This window comes from Rutilus rutilus (assembly GCF_951802725.1).
Source record: "Rutilus rutilus genome assembly, chromosome: 8".
Lineage (NCBI taxonomy): Eukaryota > Metazoa > Chordata > Actinopteri > Cypriniformes > Leuciscidae > Rutilus > Rutilus rutilus.
The window spans coordinates 27216975-27239848 of NC_140222.1; the positions used below are offsets into that span (position 1 = coordinate 27216975).

At 41.8% G+C, this 22874-nt stretch overlaps 1 protein-coding gene across 1 annotated transcript; it reads right to left on the minus strand.

Moving 5' to 3' along the window:
* Positions 1-756: 756 nt before the first annotated feature.
* On the minus strand, positions 757-22260 carry midn (midnolin). Its single transcript, XM_084416275.1, has 8 exons — positions 22013-22260; positions 19546-19777; positions 17414-17501; positions 17260-17322; positions 10686-11150; positions 10446-10566; positions 10018-10329; positions 757-2990 (listed from the first exon to the last, which is right to left on the minus strand). Exons 1-8 carry the CDS (start codon positions 22086-22088, stop codon positions 2728-2730), a joined length of 1620 nt encoding a protein of 539 aa, XP_084272401.1. The 5' UTR covers positions 22089-22260; the 3' UTR covers positions 757-2727.
* Between the last annotated feature and the right edge of the window lie 614 nt (positions 22261-22874).

Consider the following 22874-nt stretch of genomic DNA (forward strand, 5'->3'; position numbering starts at 1 on the left):
GCACAGCAACGCCCTTTTTTCCCGCCTTCTTCCCACTTTAAAAAAAGCACAAAGAAATACATAATTCACAGTTACCATTTTGGTTTCATAAATTAATACAGTCACACATGTGCTACACCGGTCTATAGCTAGAACATTGTAAATTGTTTTTTTTTTTTCTTGACTCTTGTAATCAGTTTTCATTGGCTACAAGAAAGAACAGGCAACTTAAATGATGTGATCAGAACTCCAACAAACTATTGAAAATGCCCCCCGTTCCCTCCCTCCACCCTCATTCAATTACCCTATCCTAAAAATCAGATCATCTCCTATGCTTTTTTTCAGTTTTCACTTCTTTTTTTCTTTTTTTTTTTACCGCTTTACATATAGGTGAGGCACACACAGAGTATATTTCATACATATATAAAAAATTAAATAATGATTTTCTTGGGGGAAAGGGAGAAATTGTCCTTTTAAGTCATTTATTTGAGATGGGAAGTGCATGTTGTCAATGTGTCCTTAAAGGACTTCTCAGTTGAGAGTTAGGGCACTTTGCAGTTGAAACTTCCTTTTTTCAATTAAAATTTGTTGCTTCTTTGTAGGACAGCAGGGTTCAAGGGACGTAATCAAACAAACAATGGAACACACTGATGGAACCTGTTTAACCTCCAGGTTGTGACTTGTAACAATCATAAAAGACATTATTCTACCAGAGCTCCTATAAATTGATAAAAACCTGCATAAATGCGAATAATTTGTTCAGAATTTTTTTTTTTTGTACACACCGATAGGGCAAAACTTTAAGGCACCGAAGCCTTGACATAATAGAGCCTCCACCTCCTAAACACAAAAATTGCCCCAGAAAAAGTGATGCTTTAACAAAAACACAGGATAAAAACAAAAGAAACATCCCTATGTTGTCCACCACTCTGCAAGTGTTTAGATAATGAACGTTAAGGCCACTTGAACAGAAAAAAAAAAGGAAAAGACAATGTTCCCTTTCAGGTAGGTAATCTCATTGCAAACTCAGTGAGTGCAACATTGATGTGGTTTAGGACATTTTCACGTTTATTTCCAAGTAGTCATTAGGGGCAAATGTTGGTTGGTTAGTCTCCATCTGGACAGGTCAATGGGAGTGTTGGGGTTTGCTCTGAGAATCCCTTGGATGTTGAGAGTAGAAAATATTCCATTGTTCCTTGGTTAGTCCAGAAATGATCCATGTACAGTAGAATTCCAGTCCTGTTTTGGTTTGCAACTGATATGTAACATCACGTTTCCAAATCGAAATCTGGATCCCCCCCCCCCACCCCATTTTTCACAAATTCATGCTTGTATATCTTTTCTTTTCAGCACCAGTTTCTCAGTATTGTTATTATTATTATTTTCTACAAAAAAGGATCAGGATAATTCACACTTTTGCATGCAAAGAGAAGTCCCATATAGCAGCAGAACCGTCTGTCTGTGGAACGCCTGATTGAATATGTCAGTACGTCTATATATGAGGCACTATCAGAGTGTAAAGGGGGGAGATACGCTCCAGTCTGGATGTTTACGTGGGAATCTGCAAAGAAGTCTGGCCGAACGCACAAATAAGTGTAATCTTGTTGAAATTGTGTCACAACTGTCAGTGTTTGCTGGAATAAAACCATTGAACGGCGGGTTGTTTTAGTTGAGTGCATAAATGAGAGATTCCCCTCTGCCATTATAATGCACATTTGTAAACTATTCCTCTGGCACCCCACCACTCTCTCTATAATACACATTTAGACAGTAATGTATTTAAATGATTATAAAACATCAGATTAATTTCACAGCGTGACTTAAGCCTTGCTGAGCAACTGCTGTTTTACATTTGGTTAGTTGGTTTGTTTGATTTTGCGGAGGTAAAAAAGAAAAGTCGTTCTTTATATATACTGTATATACTAAAAACAACCAACTTCACAAGCCTCGCATCTTCAATCACATCAGCATATTTTTGTTTCGTTTCATATTCTAGTTTCCTACTTGAACCTCTGACTCTACTGAGCTGTTGTTGAGAAAGACTTTTTTGTACATTTATATACTAAACATGCACTGTGCCATTTCTTGCTTATGTTATGATATCATTTGTCTATTTCAAATCACAGGTGTGTGTGCAAATGAACCCTCCTCGTCTACAAGATAAAAAACCTGAATGCTTTGTGGGTAATGCTACATATTGTTTCAGAAATCATCATGATTCAAGAAAAACAGGACTTTAAAACAAAGATAACCCCCTTCAAATGATTCTTGAACTGTGAATGCCCATTCATAACGAAAAAAGGAGGAAGTAGGATCAGTATCTGATTTTTGTCAGTTCATCATGCCTTTCATTTGGCATGTACGGATCTTCCCCCAGGATAAAAAAAAGAAAAACATAAAAAAAGTAAAGAGAAAAACAAATCCCAACACCGATGACGTCTGCTATGCTCATTTGTGTTTACTTCTTGGACGTTCAGAGTCCAAATTCTGTCTGTTCATCAGTCCAATCCATATCCAAACATCGTCATTTGGAAATTTAGTCTGTTCCAAGATCGTAGTCTATCAAGGACGTAAGGTAAGTAAAAGTCTTTGAATCTTCCTTTGTGTAAAGTCTTTGTGGTCACAGGATAGACGAGGAGTAAAGCCTACCATATTCTGAATGTACGTCTGTGTGTACAGTCTTCGGAAATTCTCCTCTCTAAAGTGTAAACCCCAGTCTTCCTTGAAAATGGTGCAACCATTGCGGCTTCAGGCCATGATGAACTCCGATTTCATATCAGCTTTGACGTCAGGCTTCCACACAGAGTCCTCAAAGTCCAGGTCCAGGGAGCCTTCGCTAGACATACTGCTGTTACTGTTGCTGCGCCCGGCCTTGCGGTTGGGGAGCCAGTGGTACGGGGCACGAGAGTCTCGCCGGGCCTTCCTGCGCAGACGCTTCTGCTGCATGAGCAGCTGCAGTCGCTCCACCTTGCAGCGTGTGGCACGGTTCTCCGTCTGACGCAATCGGTCTCCTAAAGAACCAGGGAGAAAGAGTAAGAGTTAGAGTCAGTCAAGCCTTGAATTGTTGCTTCAGACTACTTGGCACTGATTAAGTTAGTATAAACTAGCTAAAGTTGTTAAGAATGTGCAAAACTTCATAGTTCCAAAATCAAATCCTGAGGTTACATGCCATCTTAAAATTGGAACACTCATGACGAGACACTAAAAAAAAACCTGTGAAAGACGTGAAACAATGGCCAAAGACGTCCATTTGAATGTGTATGGCTGTGATGGGTAAGAAAGGTCATTTGTGCATGTCAACAAATATATATTTAAATAACAAAATATGTAAATAGTAATAATCAATAAATGACTAGGAGGTTGTTGAATGACTAGTTGACCACTGTGACTCATCCCTAGCTGGCGTACCAAAGCATTCAGGCAGAGCTGGTTGACCAAGAAATACTTCATTCGCATTTGAGCATCTGATCCCAAGCTAGATCTACAACCCCGACAAGCATCCAAAACACAACATAAGGTAGTGACTATCTACGCTAGTGTTTTCAGCAGGGGGAAGTGCTGGTGCAGTACACATATTTGGTCTAGGACAGAATGACTCAGTGATTTGGATCCCGACTGCTGATCCTGCTGAATGTTATCAAAGGCCGGGTGCTGGATAAATAAACTAAAGTCTGAGTGGTGACGTCAATGTTCTTAAAAAGGCATGCTGCGATTACCTCCGGCCAATCACTCGCTCTTTTTTAGTCAGTACAGAAATAAGCACACTCTGCTGCCGTCTCATTTTAGAAGAGCATCTCAGTAGCAAGTCCTCTCTTCCCTTATCAGAAGTGGCTCTGGCAGGCGTGTCCTTGAGATAGGCAAAAGGGAGAAGTGCATTCTCATAAAGGAACCTACATGCCCGCAAGGAGACCGACGCCCACATGTGCATGTGCACACACATTCCTAAGCGATACAATTTCTATAACAGGAAGCAAATACCTTGCAATTTCTAATCTCCTTTCTAAACCTTTGTAAAGGTTTTAGTGGCTAAATGCACCAATTTGCATGAGGGGGTTTTCCACTCCACAGCTCAACCCTAAACCTTTCATTTATAAATATATTCAAGAGAATGGAAGAGAAAAAGAAACCACAATCTATTAGCCAGCTCCATTAGGAACTATCCCAGAATTAAATAATGAAATAGCCGGCTAGAATGTCAATAATCCCGAGCATAGACTTTCATCGCATGTGCTCCGCCACACATACGCACACAGCACCGGCAGCAGTAGCTTTTAACATGGATCGATGGCAAATTAAAAAGACCTATTGATTAAACCTTAGCTCTAGCGCAGCAATCCATCTCCAGGCGAGGACACTGCTATTGGCTTTCAATAGAAAATGCAAGCGAATGGAAATTGTAAGCGAAGTAAGCCGGGCCCTTCCCCCCCCCTTTCTTTTCCTGGCCTGAGCTCATTGAACGAGTAATCACCCACCCAACCCCCCAATACCAAGACCCCCACCCCCATATGCACACATGGTTCACCCCTCCCCAATACCTCAGGAGAGAAAGACAGACAAGGAGGTAGAGTGAGAAAGACAAGCTCTGGAATTCCACCCAGATTGCAATAGAAAAAGAGTTCAGATGCATATTCTCATTCGCTAATCAATTTCATCCACCTCTCCATATCAAAATGAAATCAGGATTTCGTGTGGCTTTAATTTCCCCCTTTACATAATACCTTTCCGGGGTGGGCGGGTTTGAGCCATCTAGGAAGGATTTGCGATACAAATGTAAGTGGTAGTTTTAATCATTTGGATATTTGTAGAGAAAGAACAGGCTGTACAAAACAACAACAGAGATCCACCAAACAGTTCCTTCCTAACCTGGTTAGACAAATCAGATTTGGGGCTTTCTCTGGCATTTTAGCATGATTAGAGAGATTCTGGTCTTATAGGACCTTACAGGTTATGAAGGTCTTTGTTCGACTGCACAAACTCAACAGATAAAGCATTCAGAAAGGTTTCTATGGTTACACTACTGTTTTTCTCCTTCATCTGCCCTTTCAAAGAGTCTCGCTGCAACTCTAGGCCTCAAAAGTAGGCCAGCCACCTCACCTTGCAGCCTGTCAGCTCTTCTCTGCATACCAACTGGGGCTAAAAAAAAAAAAACCTTGCTGCATAAGGCTGCGGTGCCCCAAGGGACCTAACTACAAAAAAATCTGTGAGAAAAAAAACAAAAAAACCAGAGGAGCTCATTAACGGCACTGGGCACGGCATGCCACTGTCAAGGTATTGTATGAAGCTTACAATGGTCTCAAAGACATTAAGGCAGACCCTTGGCTACTAAGCCAAGTTCCTTTTTGTTCTTTGTGAGAATTTGTGGCCTCTGCCAATGTCCTTTCTCACACAGTCGCCCATTCAAACAGATCCACGGACACTGTAAAAACATCACCACTAGTTTGGCATGGCTTGGGGACTGTGCTGCAAGGAAAAACAAACTTAAATTGAATGTTTCGAACAGCCCCCGCATCATTATAAGGACGAGCGTGGCTGCCCGGGGGGAGACTCAATGCACCCGTTTAGGGGGGTTATTATTAGGCTGTGGCATGGCTCACCAGCCTGAAGCCATCCCAACAGATCCGCCTAAGCTGTCGTGAGTGCAAAAAGAGTGAACGGCTGCGGTAGGGGGGCTGGGATACACTGGGAACAAAGGCAGAACAAGCAGTGCAAAAGCTCTCCCTTTTCTGTCCCTTCGTGCTTCCTAGACCCCTCCCTATGCTAAGGTTTGGACTCATACACATATGGGGGGTGGGTGGGTGGACAAGAACAGAGAGTAATTTTGCTGCCAGCAACGATTGCAAGTGAACATCATGGACAGAAAAAGCCCCTCCCCCCTGCATTCACCCTCTCTGCCCTTCCCTTCCTCCCCTCATCCTCCTTCGCCAAAGATGCATTGTCTCAGAGCGAGCCGTGTGTGCTGCAGTGTCCTCACTGCGCACTTGGCATTCTCAGGCCTGCGGCTCAAATTAGGGGGGTTGGGGCAAAAAAAAAAATAGGGCTTGTGACAAGCTCTGCCCGAGCCTCAGGGGAAAGGAACAGGGGGAGGAGAGGACAAAACAACCCTGGCCCCGCCTCCTGCCACACAGCTGTTTGGGCCCGCACATGAGATATACACCTGGCCTTCTTTCTTACCCCCTCCCCCCAGCACCCACATCCACCCACGTCCCTCCTCCTCAATACAGCCTCGTGACGGAGACCTCAGAGGAACATAAATTAAGACAGAAATAGGCAAATGAGAACAAGCCATGGAGGGTGGAAGAGATTACACAAAAAATCCCTCTGGAATCTAAAAAGTAGCAGCGTGCAAAAAGCTGGGATGTGATGCTCTCGCCTCGTGCTTTTTGAAGGGAACGAGCTGATGTATGAGAATGTATTGATCCCTGCATGGAGGGAGAAAGATTCAGGCCAAGTGCTGATAACCACGTGAGAGGAAAATGGAAAGGAGGAGGATTAAGAATGAGGAGAGAGAGAGAGCAATGGAGGGAGGATTTTTACCCAATCGATGAGGCTGTTGGCCTGTCTGCAGGTATTAGGTCAGTTAAGCAGGGTTTTGGGTAAACATTAAGCCCAACCCAATGTGTGGCCCACAATACAGCGATCTGGCAGTCTCTCTGAGCTTCCCTTTTACCATTGATCCTTTAAAGATCAGCTTAATTAACACTTGTCTTCGACTTGTTTGTTTGTTTGTCTTGATAAGTCTTCTGATCTTTTCGAGTCTGGGTGCAGCAATCACTCTACATCAAGGGGAGATGTCTTGGCAGAGGAGGAGGGAGTTATACAAAAGTATGTCACAGTGTGTCAGACATCAAACTTTGGCCTCTAATGGTTATTTTTTTTTGTCCAGTGCTACTGATTTCCCCAAACATAATTTGAAAATGCAATACACTCATACAATGAGTTGAATATGCTTCCTCCCAGATGATAATGTTTTTAATTTAGGTATTCAAATTTATTTTCATATATTTTGGAGGCATAAAGGTAAAAATTCGGTCAAAAAACCTGATTTCTGATTCCTGATTTAAAAAAAAAAAAAAAAAAAACACATGAAAAGAATAAAATTCGTAAAATATTTTATATTTTTAATAATAATATTAATAGTGATTATATGTTAAATAATGTTGTTACTTAAAAATAATAATGTTGTGAAAATACTGTAAATGTAGAGTGACTATTTAAAATAATAAAATGGGAAATGGTGGTTAAATGAAAAACTTGGTAAAAAGTTTTTAAAACCACAAGAAACCAAAATAGATACAAAGAGTACATTTCTAGAACATGGCATGCGTGTTAAACAATTTTAAAAGATATTCTTTATTGTGGGCACTCTTAAAGTTTATTGACCAATCTATAGGCATTTATAGCATTTGCGCTGTCCAACCAAAACTCCTCAGGATCTTCTAACAAAGTGACCAGCTTTGCCCCCAAGAAAATACTCTTTTATAGTTTGCAATGTTCCTGTAAAGATGTACTCTGAGATCAGTAGGTACTCCTGTTCTATAGGCCAGCTGTAGCTAACTCCCAGAGAGCTGGGATGGGCGCCAGTGTTGCCTCTGGGTTGGGAGGAGCTCAGAGTGGGTGCACAGCATAGGACAGGCATTGTGTTCAGCCATCTGCACCCCTAGCAAGAACTAAACCAGGGGAGCGGCCAAAGCCTGACATCTCCATTGCTTCTCTGATGCGATGGCATCAATGACCCGGCAGGGAGCCGTGGTCTCAAATGACCACAATTTGCATACTAGGAGCAATAAAAGACATCGGATATGGCTAGCCATGGCTCCCGCCTGATGAGCAGCTAAGGATAGTCAGCCTGGGGGGTTTCTTACATGCTTGTTGGCAGTGAGCAAGGAGGGGGGAATGAATTATTTAACCCCCGGTTGAGCTGGGCAGGTCAGAGCACCACAGTGACACGGTGAGAGCCCTGGGGCACTTGATCAAGCAATCCGCACAGAGGCAAACTGTCTCTTTTGGGTTAGGAAAAGAACTTGGCAATGTTTAAGCACCAGGGAACCCAGGACAAAGAGGACTGAAATCTTGACATTTCACATCGCCGCAGTATGTACACAGCAGCCAGGAGCGTTTGCTTTCGGTCGGATTAAATGAGCGAGGGGAGGAATTCAAGCACCCTTCCTTGTTCTTTCTCTCTCGCCCTGCTAAAATACAGCTCCACCCTGACGCTCTTGCACAGCCCAAACTAAACTAACCTGAGCTGACAGATAGTACAGAACATTGAGGGGCGAAAGCATTCCTGCACTATCCGCCCCCTCCCAGTTTGAAACTTGTTTCATCCCCCTTCCCTCCCTCCATTCAGCGCAGTGGCCAGGCAACACCAAATCTAAAGGCCAGTGCTAAGTTTTAAACCTACAGGCATTCATTCTTTCACTCTCTCTACAAAAGGCGAGGCCTGTACACTACTGCACTATTTGAGCACACTAGGTCAAACAAAGGGGCTGCCTGCAGTGGGCAAAGTGGTCTGAGAGACCCCGGCGAGCACAGGAATTTGAGTCAAGAATAGCCGACCCTCTTTGCAGCCCCAGCTCTCCATCCCCCATATTCTCTCTAACCTCACTGCAAACACTGACTACAGTCTGTCAAAGCCAAATATATAGAAGAACAGTGTGCATAGATGGATGTCTAAACAAGTATGGTGGGGATATCGGGTTTGTTTGGTCTGCAATCACATCAAGTAGACAGTATACTGAGAAATGATGATACCCTGGCTAAAAGTATGTGACATTTCAAAGGGGTCATGAAAGACACAGGTGTCTGTCAAATGTAGACAAGTTGGTCACCAGGTGCTGAGAGATAAAGGTCTTAAAGAGCTCAAAACAAATGTCTAGCGATTTCACAACAAATCTCGACCTACACCATGGGTTCACAAACATGTTGACGAGCAAAACAGTTTTGTCCAGAAAATATGCACAGCGTCCTGCCATTTTTTTCTCTCTTGCCCAAGAGGAAGTGCCAATTAATCAGTGGGCAGTCACTGGCCGGATATAAACAACAATTTTATGAATGGACTCTTGGTATTTTCCCTCCGCCTCCTCTTGCTGACTTTCAAACACAATGAGCATTCTCTTGGAGCTCATATTTATTGTGTAAATCTCTATTTAAAGGCTGATGTGAAAACAAGCGTCCATTGAGTAGCCCTGGCTCTGACTGCTGAGACAGTTTTTGCAGATGAGCAAGAAGGGAACCAGTAGGATGGCCCATTTAATTTCAATGTGGGATCAGTATAAAAGTGAGAAACAGGCCAATGACTGAGTATTATGCATGCAGAAGAGGGGTTAACACACGGGAAAAGTATGCATCATCTCAAAAAATGCGTAGGATTCCTAACCCCTTTGTGAAAATCGAGTGACCGAAGTTATTCCACCCAAGTAGTTGATGATATGTTTTCATATTGTGCAGTGTTAGCTTGGTATGCTTTTAATCTAGTCTAGATTGATAACAGGCCCGTGCTTTGAACAGTGCGAGGATGATATTTCTTCATTATCTCTGTACTCTCCAACAGTGGTGTTTCATGACAGAGCAGTTCAATTTCCTTCTCAGCGCTAAAGTGAGCTGCCCCAGATAATCAGTTTTTACCAGACAGAGCGGGGTACCTGCCACACGTCTGTGAGCGCTATCTCGCTTCGTTATCTCTCTCGCTCTGGCTCTCTGCCTTCTTCCTCTTGGTAACAGAGTAGTCCACCCCCATTCTTTGCCTCTCAGAGGAAAGAGGACACCGTCAGCACAGAGACAAAGCCAGACACGCTGTGGCTGCTGGAGCATGACTACCAGGGCCTGAAAGAACAAGCCTAGTTCCTTCTCCACCTCTCTAACATCTTCACTTTTCTTATCCTTACACCCTTGTCTTGGACCTTCTGAAGCTATGTTAACACTGCCTTGGATTTGAATACTGAACCTCTTGGCTACAATCTAAATACTTTTAGCTACAGTAAACACTCCAGGACATGCATCACTACAAGGCCAAATTCAGGCAAATGCAATAAAACTTACCGGGAGGCTTGCACATGCGGATCTGGCTCTGGCACTGCACCAGTGGGTGGAGGGTGGGCTGAGTCTCAGAGGGCGCTCTGGTAGGCAGGCCGGTTAGTCCGGGAGTGTGGGGAGGTGAGGGCGGTGGTGATGGTGATGGTGCTGGCGAACTTGGGCTGTTGCACTGGGTCTGGTAGCGGAGCTGCGTGAGTGATGGTGGCATGCCCTGGTAATGCCTGGTGGCACTCAAAAGGTCATTCAAGATTTGGAGGATGGTGCCTATGTCCCGCCTGGGACGTCCGGTGCTGTCCTGACAGTTGGGATGCAAAGTGCCTTAGGGAAGAACCAATATAGATATTAGATATACATTATAGATATAGATTAATTAGATTACATAAATCTTCTATATATAAAGAAGAATATTTAAATCTTCTATTGAGAAGTTGTACCTGAAAATGTTCCGGAAAAGACTCCAGGAGCATGGTTCACAAAACTTTCAATGATAGCGCCTGGTTTGCGGGACCGCGAGGGAGTGTTACAGTTGCCAGATGTCTTTGCTGGGCAGTTGGCCTGTGCAAAACATGGGCCAGCGGTCAACACTTAGTATGGTTTTTACATCTTAGTGCATCTTATCTAATTGGTAAATTAACTCTATTGCCATTATTATACAAAATTACTGAATTGCTCACCTCTGGACAGGAAGCTGCAGGACTGGGGCTGCTTGGAGAGGTGGGACAGGCCGAAGATGGTTGCGGGGAGTGAAGAAAACTTCCAGGGAGTTGAGAGGGGTTCAATGGAGGGCTACAGTGCCCTGAGGCTGAGGTGGGGTATATGGGAGGAACAGATGGGATAGAGGGGGAAGGTGGGAAGGCCGCAGGGTTAGATGGGAGCTTTGTGTTTGGATGGTGAGGATGTGGGTGCGGGTGATGTGGGTGGGGGTTGTGTGAAACCCTCGCCATCCCAGAGGCAGAGCCCGAAGCTCCATGAGACTGTCCTGTTGTGCCTTCTGGACTCCCGCGTGATATGAGATGCCGATGCTGTAACTGTGGGCCGCCCGAGTGCTGCGCTGCCAACTGCAGTTGGACAAACATCATATGATCGCCTACTCGCAGAGCCAGGGTTAAAGGAGACCGGCCAGACAGGAAATCGCTGACCTGTGAACAGGAAATGAAGAGGGGGGTGGCTTTGGTTATTCCATTTGTACTGCTATAGACTGGAAAAGAATTTGGCAATATGACTGAATGCCTTTTTGTGAATAAGCAGAAGTATACAAAAGGCACACACATACACACAATACTCTACCATTCAGCACACCCACGAAACACTAACTTCTGTCTGGCCCCAGGCCTGAAAAATCAGCCATAGAAACAGGATGCAGACCCACTCGCCACACAGTCACATAATAGCTAATTGTTTTAAAGGCTGGACCGGAAAGGCTTGTCCATTTTAGGAGTACCCAGAATGGTAGTTGAGCCAAGGGACTCTCCGACCCCTTGAAAACAAGGCGAGAAATACAGAGAGCTGGCTGACCTGTTGTTAACCTTTTGAATCACTGGGGTCTACCCTCCATCGTTTTTTCTCTAGCTCTTTTGCTGATCTATTTTTCCATCGAACAGCCACTCTCACAGTCGAGTGACCTTTACCACTCTGTGCATTTCACTAACAGACGTGGAAAGCCAGACACAGAGACCCTTTTTCCATCTTTAAGAAGGATAAAGTAAAAATAAATAAAAAATCCTCCTTGATATCCATGTTTGAATATGAACTCATACAATTAAAAGACAATAAACTGAAAATCCTGTCAAGTTTGATTGCAACCCATTTAAATGTCAATTGTGAAATTGGTGGCTCACCCCAGAGTGAGGGTGGATCCCACCCCTGACTGACAGCTGTCTTGTGAATTGATTTGCATCTAATGCACAAATTAGTCTCCAACAAAAGGTTCCTATAATTACTCTACTTCCATTGCCATATAGCGGAGTGACTTCGTAATAGGACAAAGGCTTTGAATAACTGCAGCAAGGATGGCGCTGAACATCCAAGCACTAATAATTAAAATTATTTGGGCTTGCGAATCATCAAGTAAAGTGTGCCAGACCCCACATTAGCCTTGCAGATCAGTCATCATAAAGCCCAAGCATCTCACTGACTCACTGAAAGCCCAGACTCATCCCACATAATGAGAGAGTATGTGAACCCCCATAAACCAGTAAAAATGCCTCTGAAAGGTGAGGACACGGTCTGCATAGACATTCCCCACAACAGCCGTCAGTTTGAGTCACGCAGACCTTTGTCAATACATCGGCCAGCCCACACGCTTCTGGTGCAATAAACGAATGACCACAAGGACACAGTGGGTTTACAGATCTTCAGTCTTCACTTACACGGCATCTGAGAAATGCGTGTGCAAGTATACAGTTAAAAATGTGTTTGTGGTGTTTTAAGTGTTCTTGTCATGACTAGAAAAACTAAGAAATATTAACAGACCATTATGGAGAGTCTTGGTGATTGTGGAAGAACGCCCATATTTGATTATCAAAAGAGTTTCAGAAATTCCAGATTTTGGCTAGATCTGTAACACCACTATATAGAATATGTCAAGTGTACGGAGCCTGTAGTGTCAACATGTAGTCTATAATGCCTAAAATGGATAAGGTACTCGAAAGAGACCGTTTGCACATGTCTCTTTGTTCTAAAGGCCACCGACTATCTCTCGTCAAGGCACTCAGATCAAGTTCTATAACCGAGCGCACTTGACACTGGCTTGGAAATGCCAGAGGCCTACCTGGATCCACCCTTTCTTCACTCACTACATGAAAAATAAAAATAAACAAACTACAGATCACAAACTCCAAACAGGCACACAAGGAATCGGTGACCACTTTTTTTTTCTTCTATTATTCGCAGAACTGGAATGCCAAAAATTCAACATTAATCCTTCCTTGTCTTTTACATATTAGCTTAACATTTAGGCTAATATGTAAAAGACAAGGAATGATTCATGTTGAACTATTATTTTCATGTAATTTTCCAGGTAAAGTATCCGTAAAACAATAATTTTTTTAATTATTTGAAACTAAATTGAAAATATCTAGACTGATATTTTTCTGAGATTGTCTATTTGTATCTCTAGGACTTGTTTTCAAAGGACTTTTGTTTCACTGCATAGGCAGATTTTTCGCTTTTAGTATAAACAAGTTCACTGAAAGTGAACAAAATCTGCCAGAGCATGACTTGTATGGAAACAAATCTTAACATCTCATGCAGAGTTGTAAATTGATCTTTTTTTTGACATTTTACTGGAAAACAAGTCAAAAAGACTCATTTAAAACCAAATTTAACACTAAATTCAGTGCAGAAAATGCAGGAAAAGTCTGCATATTCTGTTTGGGTTCATTTAGAAGGTAACAAAGGTAGATTCTGACATGTCTATGGCAACAAGTTACCATGTTGAAGAATTCTATACTTGGATAAGCCAACATTGGTTCACCTGAAACTGACTAGCGCTACTATTCCTTTATCTTTGCACTTCGTCCATTTTGATTTGTTGGGGAGGCATTTTGCTCTGCAGTGGGCTGCGGTTGCTATGCAGTGAAGAGCGAGTGAAGGAGAGAGAAAGAAAACATGATAAGGGGAGACAGGGGAGGAGGGCTGGGGGAGAAACCTTGTAGCGAGAGAGAGGGTGGAGGGGTGTAAGGATGCCAGTAGATGCTGATGAAATATTCAGTGAGAGTACGCCTCTGGCTCCTTCCGTTTTTTTTTTCTCCCTCCCAACTCTATAGCTGACAGTTTTATTTATTGGGGTCCCTGCGGTTCAAGGAACTCATTTTCAGGCGGTTTCTTCTGTAGCACAGGAGATATGGGGCAGGAGCTCGGAACAGCACCAGGCTGACGTTCACCCACAGTCTGAATACACCCATCTATGAAGGGTCAAATCAGAAAACAGGTTCTTTTGATACCAACCATTACTAAAAGACTACTGGTCACCTATCAAAGGCCTCAGCAAACACGGAAAGTTCAAAACCAGCTTATTAACCCTCATCATCGACTGGCTGGTTTTGAACGCACCAGGGGGTAGTATAGCCTAGTCCTTAGGAGCACGAATGGTGTGGATGCAATAACAAGCCCCTTTACAATAATCAATCACTCGCATCTTTCTTCAAACCCTGAAGAGACGGCTACTTTTAAAGATTTCACTCGAGGGGTTTGACCTACTCAAGGTCTACATAAGATTGAACGCTGAGGATTCAGTGGGTAAAGGCTAAATTCGATCATCCAGAACTTGCATGAAGTCTCTTTCCATCATGTCTGTAGACCAAAACTAAATCATTTTAAGGCACAGATAGAAACGATTGCCTTAAGGGGATAGTTTTTCAAAAACGAAGATGCTGTCATCATTTACTCAAAAGATTTTTTCTGTTGAGCACAAAAGATGATATTCTGAAGAATGAATTCAATTTAAAAAGCAGAGATTTTTTTTTTAAATATCTTTTATGTTTTCCACATAATAAAGAAAGATCATACAGGTTCGGAGGAACATGAGGTAAGTGACGACGGCATCTTCATTTTTTGCTTCTGCCGTGTCCCCTCTTCCTCATTCTCTGAGCTCCATCAAAGATATGCGGCGTGAAAGCGCAACACCTTTTTCCTCAGATGACTGAACAGATTAGTCTGGGTAGGCGAGAGACTGAGTCAAAACAGACGTGTCGCACTTGCAGCCAACAGGATTCAAAATATCTACAATCATGGGAATCATCATTAATTAATGACTAAAAAAAAACATTTTGAGAAAGGTCACAGAACAAAGAAACACTAAGAATGACAAATATAAGAAACCGTGCTAAAAAAGTAACAGCTCAGTACAGAAGAGGAGTTTAACACTGATTAAAAAAAAGCTTGTGGCTTGGTTATCGGCTAAAGAGAAGTTCTCCATAGTCCCCCTCCCTCCCTCCTTCCTTCCTTTTCAGTTCAGTCACGAAACTGAGCACTTCAATCACAAAGGCGGATGGGAAACAAGAACAGTCACGAATCCAAGTGATTGCCCATGTCAACTTAGTCCCCCTTGGATCGGGAGTGCTCTCTGTGCAAACACACATAGGCATGGCCCTGATCACAGATCAGATGAATGCAAACGAAGATCTCCTCCCATGTGCCAGCTGTGCACACAACATGCCAAAACCCACCTTTTCCATTTCAAATATTTGCTAAATCAAAAAAATTCGTTGTGGATATGGCACGAAAGCCATCGGCGTCCTGTGTAGCCTTGCCACTCAGTGTGACGTGCGATCCCACTGCTTCTATTTTTGTCTTCAATCTATACCTAGGATTCTGACTCATCACTGTCCTCCTTGGCAATCACAAACACTCCAGACCCTCCTCAAGGGTGACGTCACTACGGCCATATCTCATATTCAGTTCCTCTCATCCCTTGCTCCCTCTGGGAAGGGGGTTGGGTGGGTGGAAATGACAAGGGGGTGACTGAGAGGTGACTCGCTCTATATTGTTGAATCCCATTATTTGCATCTGTCCATTTGCAGACACAATGACAGGCACCGGACCCATTCTAAAGTGAGTAGGTGGGTGTCTGAAGGGTGGAGAGTTATGACAGGAAAACATCTCTAGTCTGTGGCACTGAGGCTCGCTTGAGGAAACAAACCAATTTGTTATCCCCCAAGGAAAAAGCGAGCAATCTACCTGCCTATAGAGGTGGATTAGCACAGTAACCTCTAATTAATGTACTCCATCGCCAGAAGAATCAGACACCAGTCATTATTTCCAGCAACAAAGCGCTGCTCGAATGCAAAAATGGCGTTTAAATGTTCAAGGGGATCAATCAAGTAGACTGCGTAAACTGGGCTATATTTTCCCTTGGAACTAAGAAACTCCTTGATGTCATTCCGTTCTTCCTCTTTAATGGCGGAGAGGGTAAAACTGGAGACTATGGAGAGACACGCGAAACCACAGCAGCTTTAAATTATAGGCCAGAAAAAGCTGTTAGGCCAGAGTTACAAGGGGAAAAATGCCATTCCAATAATTGCAAGCCTTCCCTTTCCATAAAACAGTCTGGTTACGAGGAAGTCTGAGATAGATCTTTCCCTGGAAGCTAACACTGTAGCTCTTGGAATTCTGCTACGTATATGTGGTCGTCCACTGTAACAACGAAGCCTGACTTTAACTAGCCGTACATGACAAGAACGGTAGGTATCATGGAGTGCAGATCACTTTTTACAGTCGTTGTAGCTGCACAATGGTGTTGACTAATTTCAGTTCTGAAGGACTGATATGTCTCACATTTGACAATGTTACTGACTCAGTTCATGTCTGTAACCATGAAGCTACAAAAAAGACACAAACGATGACTAAAAATGACGATTTCTAAAACTGGGTCGTTTCATAAGCAACCAAATTACATTGCTAGCTGCCTAGTGCCTGCAAATAGCTAATTAGATCAGAGAAAAAGCACAACTAACGTTTGCACGGCACTGCAAAAGGTCTTTTGATAAGAAAGGACAAACGTGAGCCACTTTTAACAGGTTAAAAAGCTTTTCTACAGAAAGAGGAGACACTGCAGCTGCCGGGAGAAGGCATATTGATCAAGAGTGGTGTACTCCCATGTCTACCCTTTCCCCTTGTACACTCAACCACACTTGTGTGTCGTCATTACAGATTGGCCCTTTACTCTCCTAAACAAATGCACACACTGATGTCACTCACACACAAACACAATAACCTAGGATTTCCAAAAATATCAGCAAGAAGATGCAGTGGAGGTGGACTATTTTCAAGTGTATTTCAAAATATATGACTGTCAATATCCAAAATTAGATTGGATAACCAATCAAAACATTAAGTAAAATGAGGTAAGAATACACTTTAGATAAAATAGTAGTTGCAGAGTTTCTTTCATTTGAAAGGTGGTGTTTCAATGAAGTGGCTTCTAGGTGGGGTTTGCCTCGGCTCACAGATGTTGCCTAGAAACTGGAAGGTGTTTCTTAAAATATGCGTAGTAAGTGTGTGGAGGTCTTTGAGTTAAAAGCTTAGAAGGGCATCATCTGTATCCCATTACCCTATGTGTCAGTGCAACATCTTGCCCAGTAGAGAGTTCAAAAACACACAAATGATCCTTTAAAAAAAAAGAGCCAAGTGCGGGTGTTCAGTGCTGCCCTGGCAATTAGGTTAAGTGTACGCACAACTGTCCATTTTAATGGGCCACTGTGTAATTCAAACATCTACTGGGATGACCTTATTAGAGTGAAACCTTACCTGGGTTTCCGTCAAGCTCTCCAGCGCCTGCATTACTGACTGCTCAGGTCTTGATGCTTGAGACTTTAGGAAGAGAGAAATTAGGGTAAATATAAGTGTGACAAAAAGGATCAGCGAAGTACAACAAATATAAAGTAGCTCATGCTATTTTTACCATTAGGCCTGCTTCAACTGTCGGAACCAGCGTTAACTTGCTCCCATCCGTTATTCCCAAATCTTGAAGTTTTCCTGAACTCAGGCGTCTAGAAAGATCAAGGAGATGTTAGTCTTCAAAACTCAAGATGTGAAAAATTCCAGCAGGTTAATTCCAAAACAGATCTGTTTACTACTTTCTTCTGCCAAACACAAAATAAGATATTTCGAAGAATGTTGTGTAACTGTTTCTGTCCATACAATGAAAGTCAATGGGGTCCAAAATTGTATGAAAACCTTTAAAACCTTTTTTTTTTTAGAAAAATAGTCACATAGCTTTGGAATGACATGAGGGTGAATTTTGAGTGAACTATCCCTTTTTAACTGTACACTATAACAGCATGAAAATAACAGTTTGGTCCGGACATGATATTTATACAAATATAGAAAACAAAGTAAGCTTATATACGTGTAGCGTCTACCAGTAGACAATAAAATTGTCTGATACCAGTGCATAAACAAATCAGCATGTTTAGTCCAAAAACTCCCCCGCATGAATCCAAATGTTTCAAATAAACTGTCTAAATGTATTTTTAACCCACCAATACTTAAAAAATGTCTGTCCTCCTAGTGGCATAATGTACACACATGTGCTCAGGCTAAATGTCACCACCTCCTGCCGAACAAAGGGACTGAGCACTTGGCCTGGAGGCAGCTAAACCAAACAGAAGAGATTAAGCGACGCTCTTCGTTTTAAAAGGATGATGTAATTTGGTGGTGATTACTTGTGAGGGCTTTTCAATCAGCCCAATTCAAAGCACAAACAATGCAACTGTTTGGGTCATTTGCAAGTGACAAAAGAGCTTCTCTCTCACCTCCTAGCTCCACCACCCAAGTGCAATTGTTAGGCAATGTGCTAACTGCCCTGAAACTAACATTGCCTCTTATTTCCTTAACGTTCGCTTAGAATATTCTAACACAGCAGCGCAAGTCCCACTAGGAATGCTTTATTCCTCCGACATCAAGTTTATAATGACAATTACTAATGCCATGCATATTCTAACCAAGCAAACGAACCAGTTTAATCAAGAGATTAGGAAAATCTATTTATATGCATGTCATACTGTCAGCGGGAAACACCTTTGGGCCCTTTATAAGCTGTAAAGCTTATATTGCTTGCATAATGTTTTGAAACAGTAGTGCAGTTTCAGATATCACAGGTTTCTAGCGCACCTTGCACATGGCCTAACTGACTTCCACAGCACACTGTCAACAGCTTAGATCACTTTCATTTCTTTATTCAAGAGGCTGTGGACTGCCACAGCAAAAAAATTAAAATAAATAAAATGAAAATGTTTTGGTGCTGTGCATGCAACAAAGTGAAACAGGGCTGAAAGAGCATCTATGGCAAGCCATTTCCTTTACTAATTAGTTACTAGTAGCCTACTTATTCTTGTTCTAGTAAGAGACTACCTTTCTTTGTCATACTAGTACTTATTCCGGTAGTGACTACTATCTATTCAGCAAGTCATCAACTGCTCATTCCTTGCATACTAGTGATTATTGTTTTGCTTGTAGTCAATATCCCAATATTAGAAACTACACTGGAATAAATGATTTGAATGGTTAAAAACAACTAAACAGTTAGTACTACTACCTAATGAGTTGAAAAACTGGATTCATACCAGCAAGTACTAGTCAGAAGTGAATATGTATGTATATATATGAACCACAGATCTCCTTAGAATTACAATTGATCACCAGTAACAACAGTAGTTACCTGTCATTATTGAAATAGAGTCAAGTAGGTAAAGAATACGCCATAGTATTAAATGAATAAGTACTGGTTACTAACTGATTAGATACTAAACAGTGCTAATTCAATACACTAGATATAGAACATTTGCCAATGAAGTGGAAAGATTACTACCAGTAGGCTACTACTAGCGATACAAAACAAGTACTGGTAACACAAACAATATAGTTAGTGTATTTTACTTTAACTGAATCAATGTTAAAACGGCTTGCCATCGGAAGTGGCTGCAAATCTCCATTAGGAAGCCCAGCAAAAACCAACCTTCTGACGTGCTCTTAACCATTGTTAAAAACAAGCAACCGTGCAACCTAACAGTAACACATCAGGCTACTACTCACGTTTCTTTGTGTAGCAGAGCGAGTCTTTCTTTGGGGACTTTCAGTCTTTGAGAGAGTCTTCTCTTTAGCCCTTCCACGGTCTCTTCTGCGGGAAGGGAGAGCTCGAAGCGTGTGCCGGTGGTGGAGTGGATGTACAAATTCATGGGGGGCTCGCCGGAGACGCTCTCGCAGGACGGCGCAGTTCCGCGACTGCTGCAGCTCCGGGCGCTCGGATGCTGGTCCATTCGATAGCCTACGATAGAGGAGACAGGGTCGGTGGAAGCGGACGGATGGATAGGGCTGGATCTCTCAGTGGAAAGCTATCTGTAAAAGCTCTTGGAAAATATTCCCAAATGATTATTCCCGTTTGGTGAGCGATCCTGCTGTGAGCCTCCAAAATTAATAGCTTCTTTTACAGCAGTATTTAATTCTAATTTTCCGATAGTGCATAAACATGGATATTCTGTTAACTGTAGTCCTTTGTCGTTGACAGTGTACTGCAAAACCAGCGCAACGGTTTCTTTAAACCCCAGCCCTCATCGCGAAGAGAAACTCCAGTGAAACACGCATAATAATGCCCGTTGTTTCGCCGTATCTCGCTTCCACTGTGCAGCTACGGTTACACCCACAAAAGCGCTGTCCAATCAGAGGAGGCTTCTGTAAAGACGTCACACGCTCGTAGCCAACGAGGGGACAGACTCCTCACCCACGTGGAGCACAAACCCCGCCTCCTTTTTCTCCCCACATCGCCGTCCTCATTGAGGACAAATCCAATCTGAGTGGGCGAGGAGCTCCAGTCCTGGAGTTCCAACCTACTCTTACCAATTCCACACCATTCATGAGGCAAACTGTCAAAGTAACAAAAGTCACCGAATATCACCTTGAATGTTTAAATGGCAACACTAAACGGCATGTTTCCAAAACAACGCATTATAAACAAAAAAGTGTCTAGGTTGCATATTTGTTTCTCATTGTGCACATTATTCAGCGACTTTTAGGGGTCGAATTTTCTGTCAGTATTTTTTATTTTTTTTTAGGTTCGTCTTGCGTAACCCATTTTGTTTCAGCGATTTTGGTGTTATATTTGTAATATGTAAAATTTTGTTTGTTTAATCGCGCAACTACACGGCTACTTTCGTCGATACAAACAGTGATGTAGGTTTAACTCCATAATTCGCCGTTCTTCTTTTTTAGACATTGATTTATGGGTGATTATTCAATGATGACAGCAGTTTTGGAAGCAGTAAGTAATGTTATAAATAGTTAAAAGTTAACATGTCTGTGTGTGGGACAAGTTCAATATAGAGAAAATTAATATACAAAAAAAATCTATAAAATCAGTCAATTTAAGTATAAAGCTATCATGATATTGAAGAATCATCCATATGCAAATATATAATTATACACGCATGTTCTAAGAGCCTGTAATCTGTCTACGTGTGCAGCTTACGTTTGAAAGCTTGTATTATGATTATGATTATGATTATCTCTATTCAAATAGTCCTCCATAAAAGACAGTATGCTCTTAAGGAAACGTCGCGTCCCAGACCAGTCATCCAGTATAAGCATCGCTTGGGGCGATACACAAATTGACACTTACGTCAATCACTCATCATGATCTCGTGCCAAATGTGCTGTAAGCTAGAGTCTGCAAACGTCTACAGATGGTTGGGCCAGCTATGATATAACACCTTATCTAAAGAAACTACTGATAAAAAAAGAACTTGTTTCGGGTTATATGGCAGATCTGTGAAGAAAAAAAAAAAAAAAAAAAAAAAAACTCTGGCATAATGCCCAAGTGGTTGTTCCTTATGCCAGACTTTACAACTTATTCACGTGGTGCATGAGCAGAGCCATCACTGAGCTGTGTGAACCAGTGTGAGAAAAGAAGATCTATCCATCCATCTACAATTTACGGTGTAGTTTTAGCGCCAACCAGTGACCAAAATAGGTATAAGCCCATTTCCAAACAAGCGAGGCAGGTCCAAAACAACTTTTTTTTTTCTTTTTTTTTGTCGTATAAGCAAGATATTAACATCAAGTGGAAGCTTAGAAGCTTAATATTTATTTGCTACTAAAAGGAAAAGTTCACGCAAAATACATTTTTATGTCATTTACCAACATGTTGATCCAAACCCATTTGACTTACTTTCTTCCGTAGAGAACAAAAGGAAACTTAGGCAGAATGACAACCTCAGTATTTTATGGAAAAATATGCTGCATTGAAACCGTGGCAGTATTTTAATTTTAAATGTCTTTAATTAAAATCTCTTTAACTTCCCAAATTCACATCATTTAAGAAGGTCGGAGCTGGTAGAAATTAATAATAGAATTTTTCTCAAAACAAATGTAAAAAGTCAAATCAAACACGTAACTTGCTTTAAAACGAAACCTAACTTACTGCAAAACTCAAAAAGAACAGACAGCAAACCAGCTGTTGCATAAAAAGTTAAATATCCTTATTAAAAAATATGACTCTGACACTTACCAATAATTGTGGCGAAAACCTCAAAGTTTCGCGACAATGTCTCAGAATCCTCCACAAGGTTGCCTAGTTTTGGCATGTATAGAGAAAATATTTATTTAGTTTAGATTTGTCCACAAAGAATATCCGTGTCTGGGTTAAATGAATCGGCTTTCCCAGTGCAGACACCGGTTTAAATCCCAAGTCTATTCCAGTGTTCCTGCCATCCGAAGCTACACCGTGTGACAGCATTCGAGCGTCGGAGTTGAAGTACAACACCTCTTTACAAAGCAGCTCATAGAATGGGAGGAGTCTTCGCTTCTTGCGATGTCAGCATGTGATTTAAGGTGGAGGCCTTAAATCACTTGCTTTATTTCATTTTTATGGACGTTTCATAACATTTGTATGAATATATGACATTAGTTTCACTCAGATGTAATCTAAGAGTGAAAACGAGGTTCAGTTGGATGGTAAAACACAGATATAGCCAAGTTAAAAGATCCGAGCCACCTTAAAAGATGTTAACGTGGAGAAGCCATTTATTTAGGAGGGGCGTGACTATGCCCTGACGTCATAAAGAAGTAACTGGGCAACCAGTCAAGGAAAACACATTGCTTGGATACGAGAGAAGTCTAAGGTAAACAACAAACTTACGTGGAATTCGAATCTCAGGAAGTTGGATATAGCAAATACTAAAGATCAATATTTCAAGACATAAAAGTATACACGTTATGTAAGCAAATAATTTGAGCATTAAAGATGTTTATATATATATATATATATATATATATATATATATATATATATATATATATAAAGGTAAACTCCACCGTAGAGCAAAACCAAACAAATATAGGACTTTGTAATTGATGTGTCAGTGCTTAAG

Bases quoted from the DNA above. Each gene is read 5' to 3' on its own strand.
- midn (XM_084416275.1), bottom strand. From the start codon at position 22,088: ATGCCAAAACTAGGCAACCTTGTGGAGGATTCTGAGACATTGTCGCGA. The intron at 19,778-22,012 runs GTAAGTGTCAGA...CCTCTATCGTAG, and splicing joins GGTTTTCGCCACAATTATTG to GCTATCGAATGGACCAGCAT. The intron at 17,502-19,545 runs GTGAGTAGTAGC...TGATCTTTCTAG, and splicing joins GCTCTGCTACACAAAGAAAC to ACGCCTGAGTTCAGGAAAAC.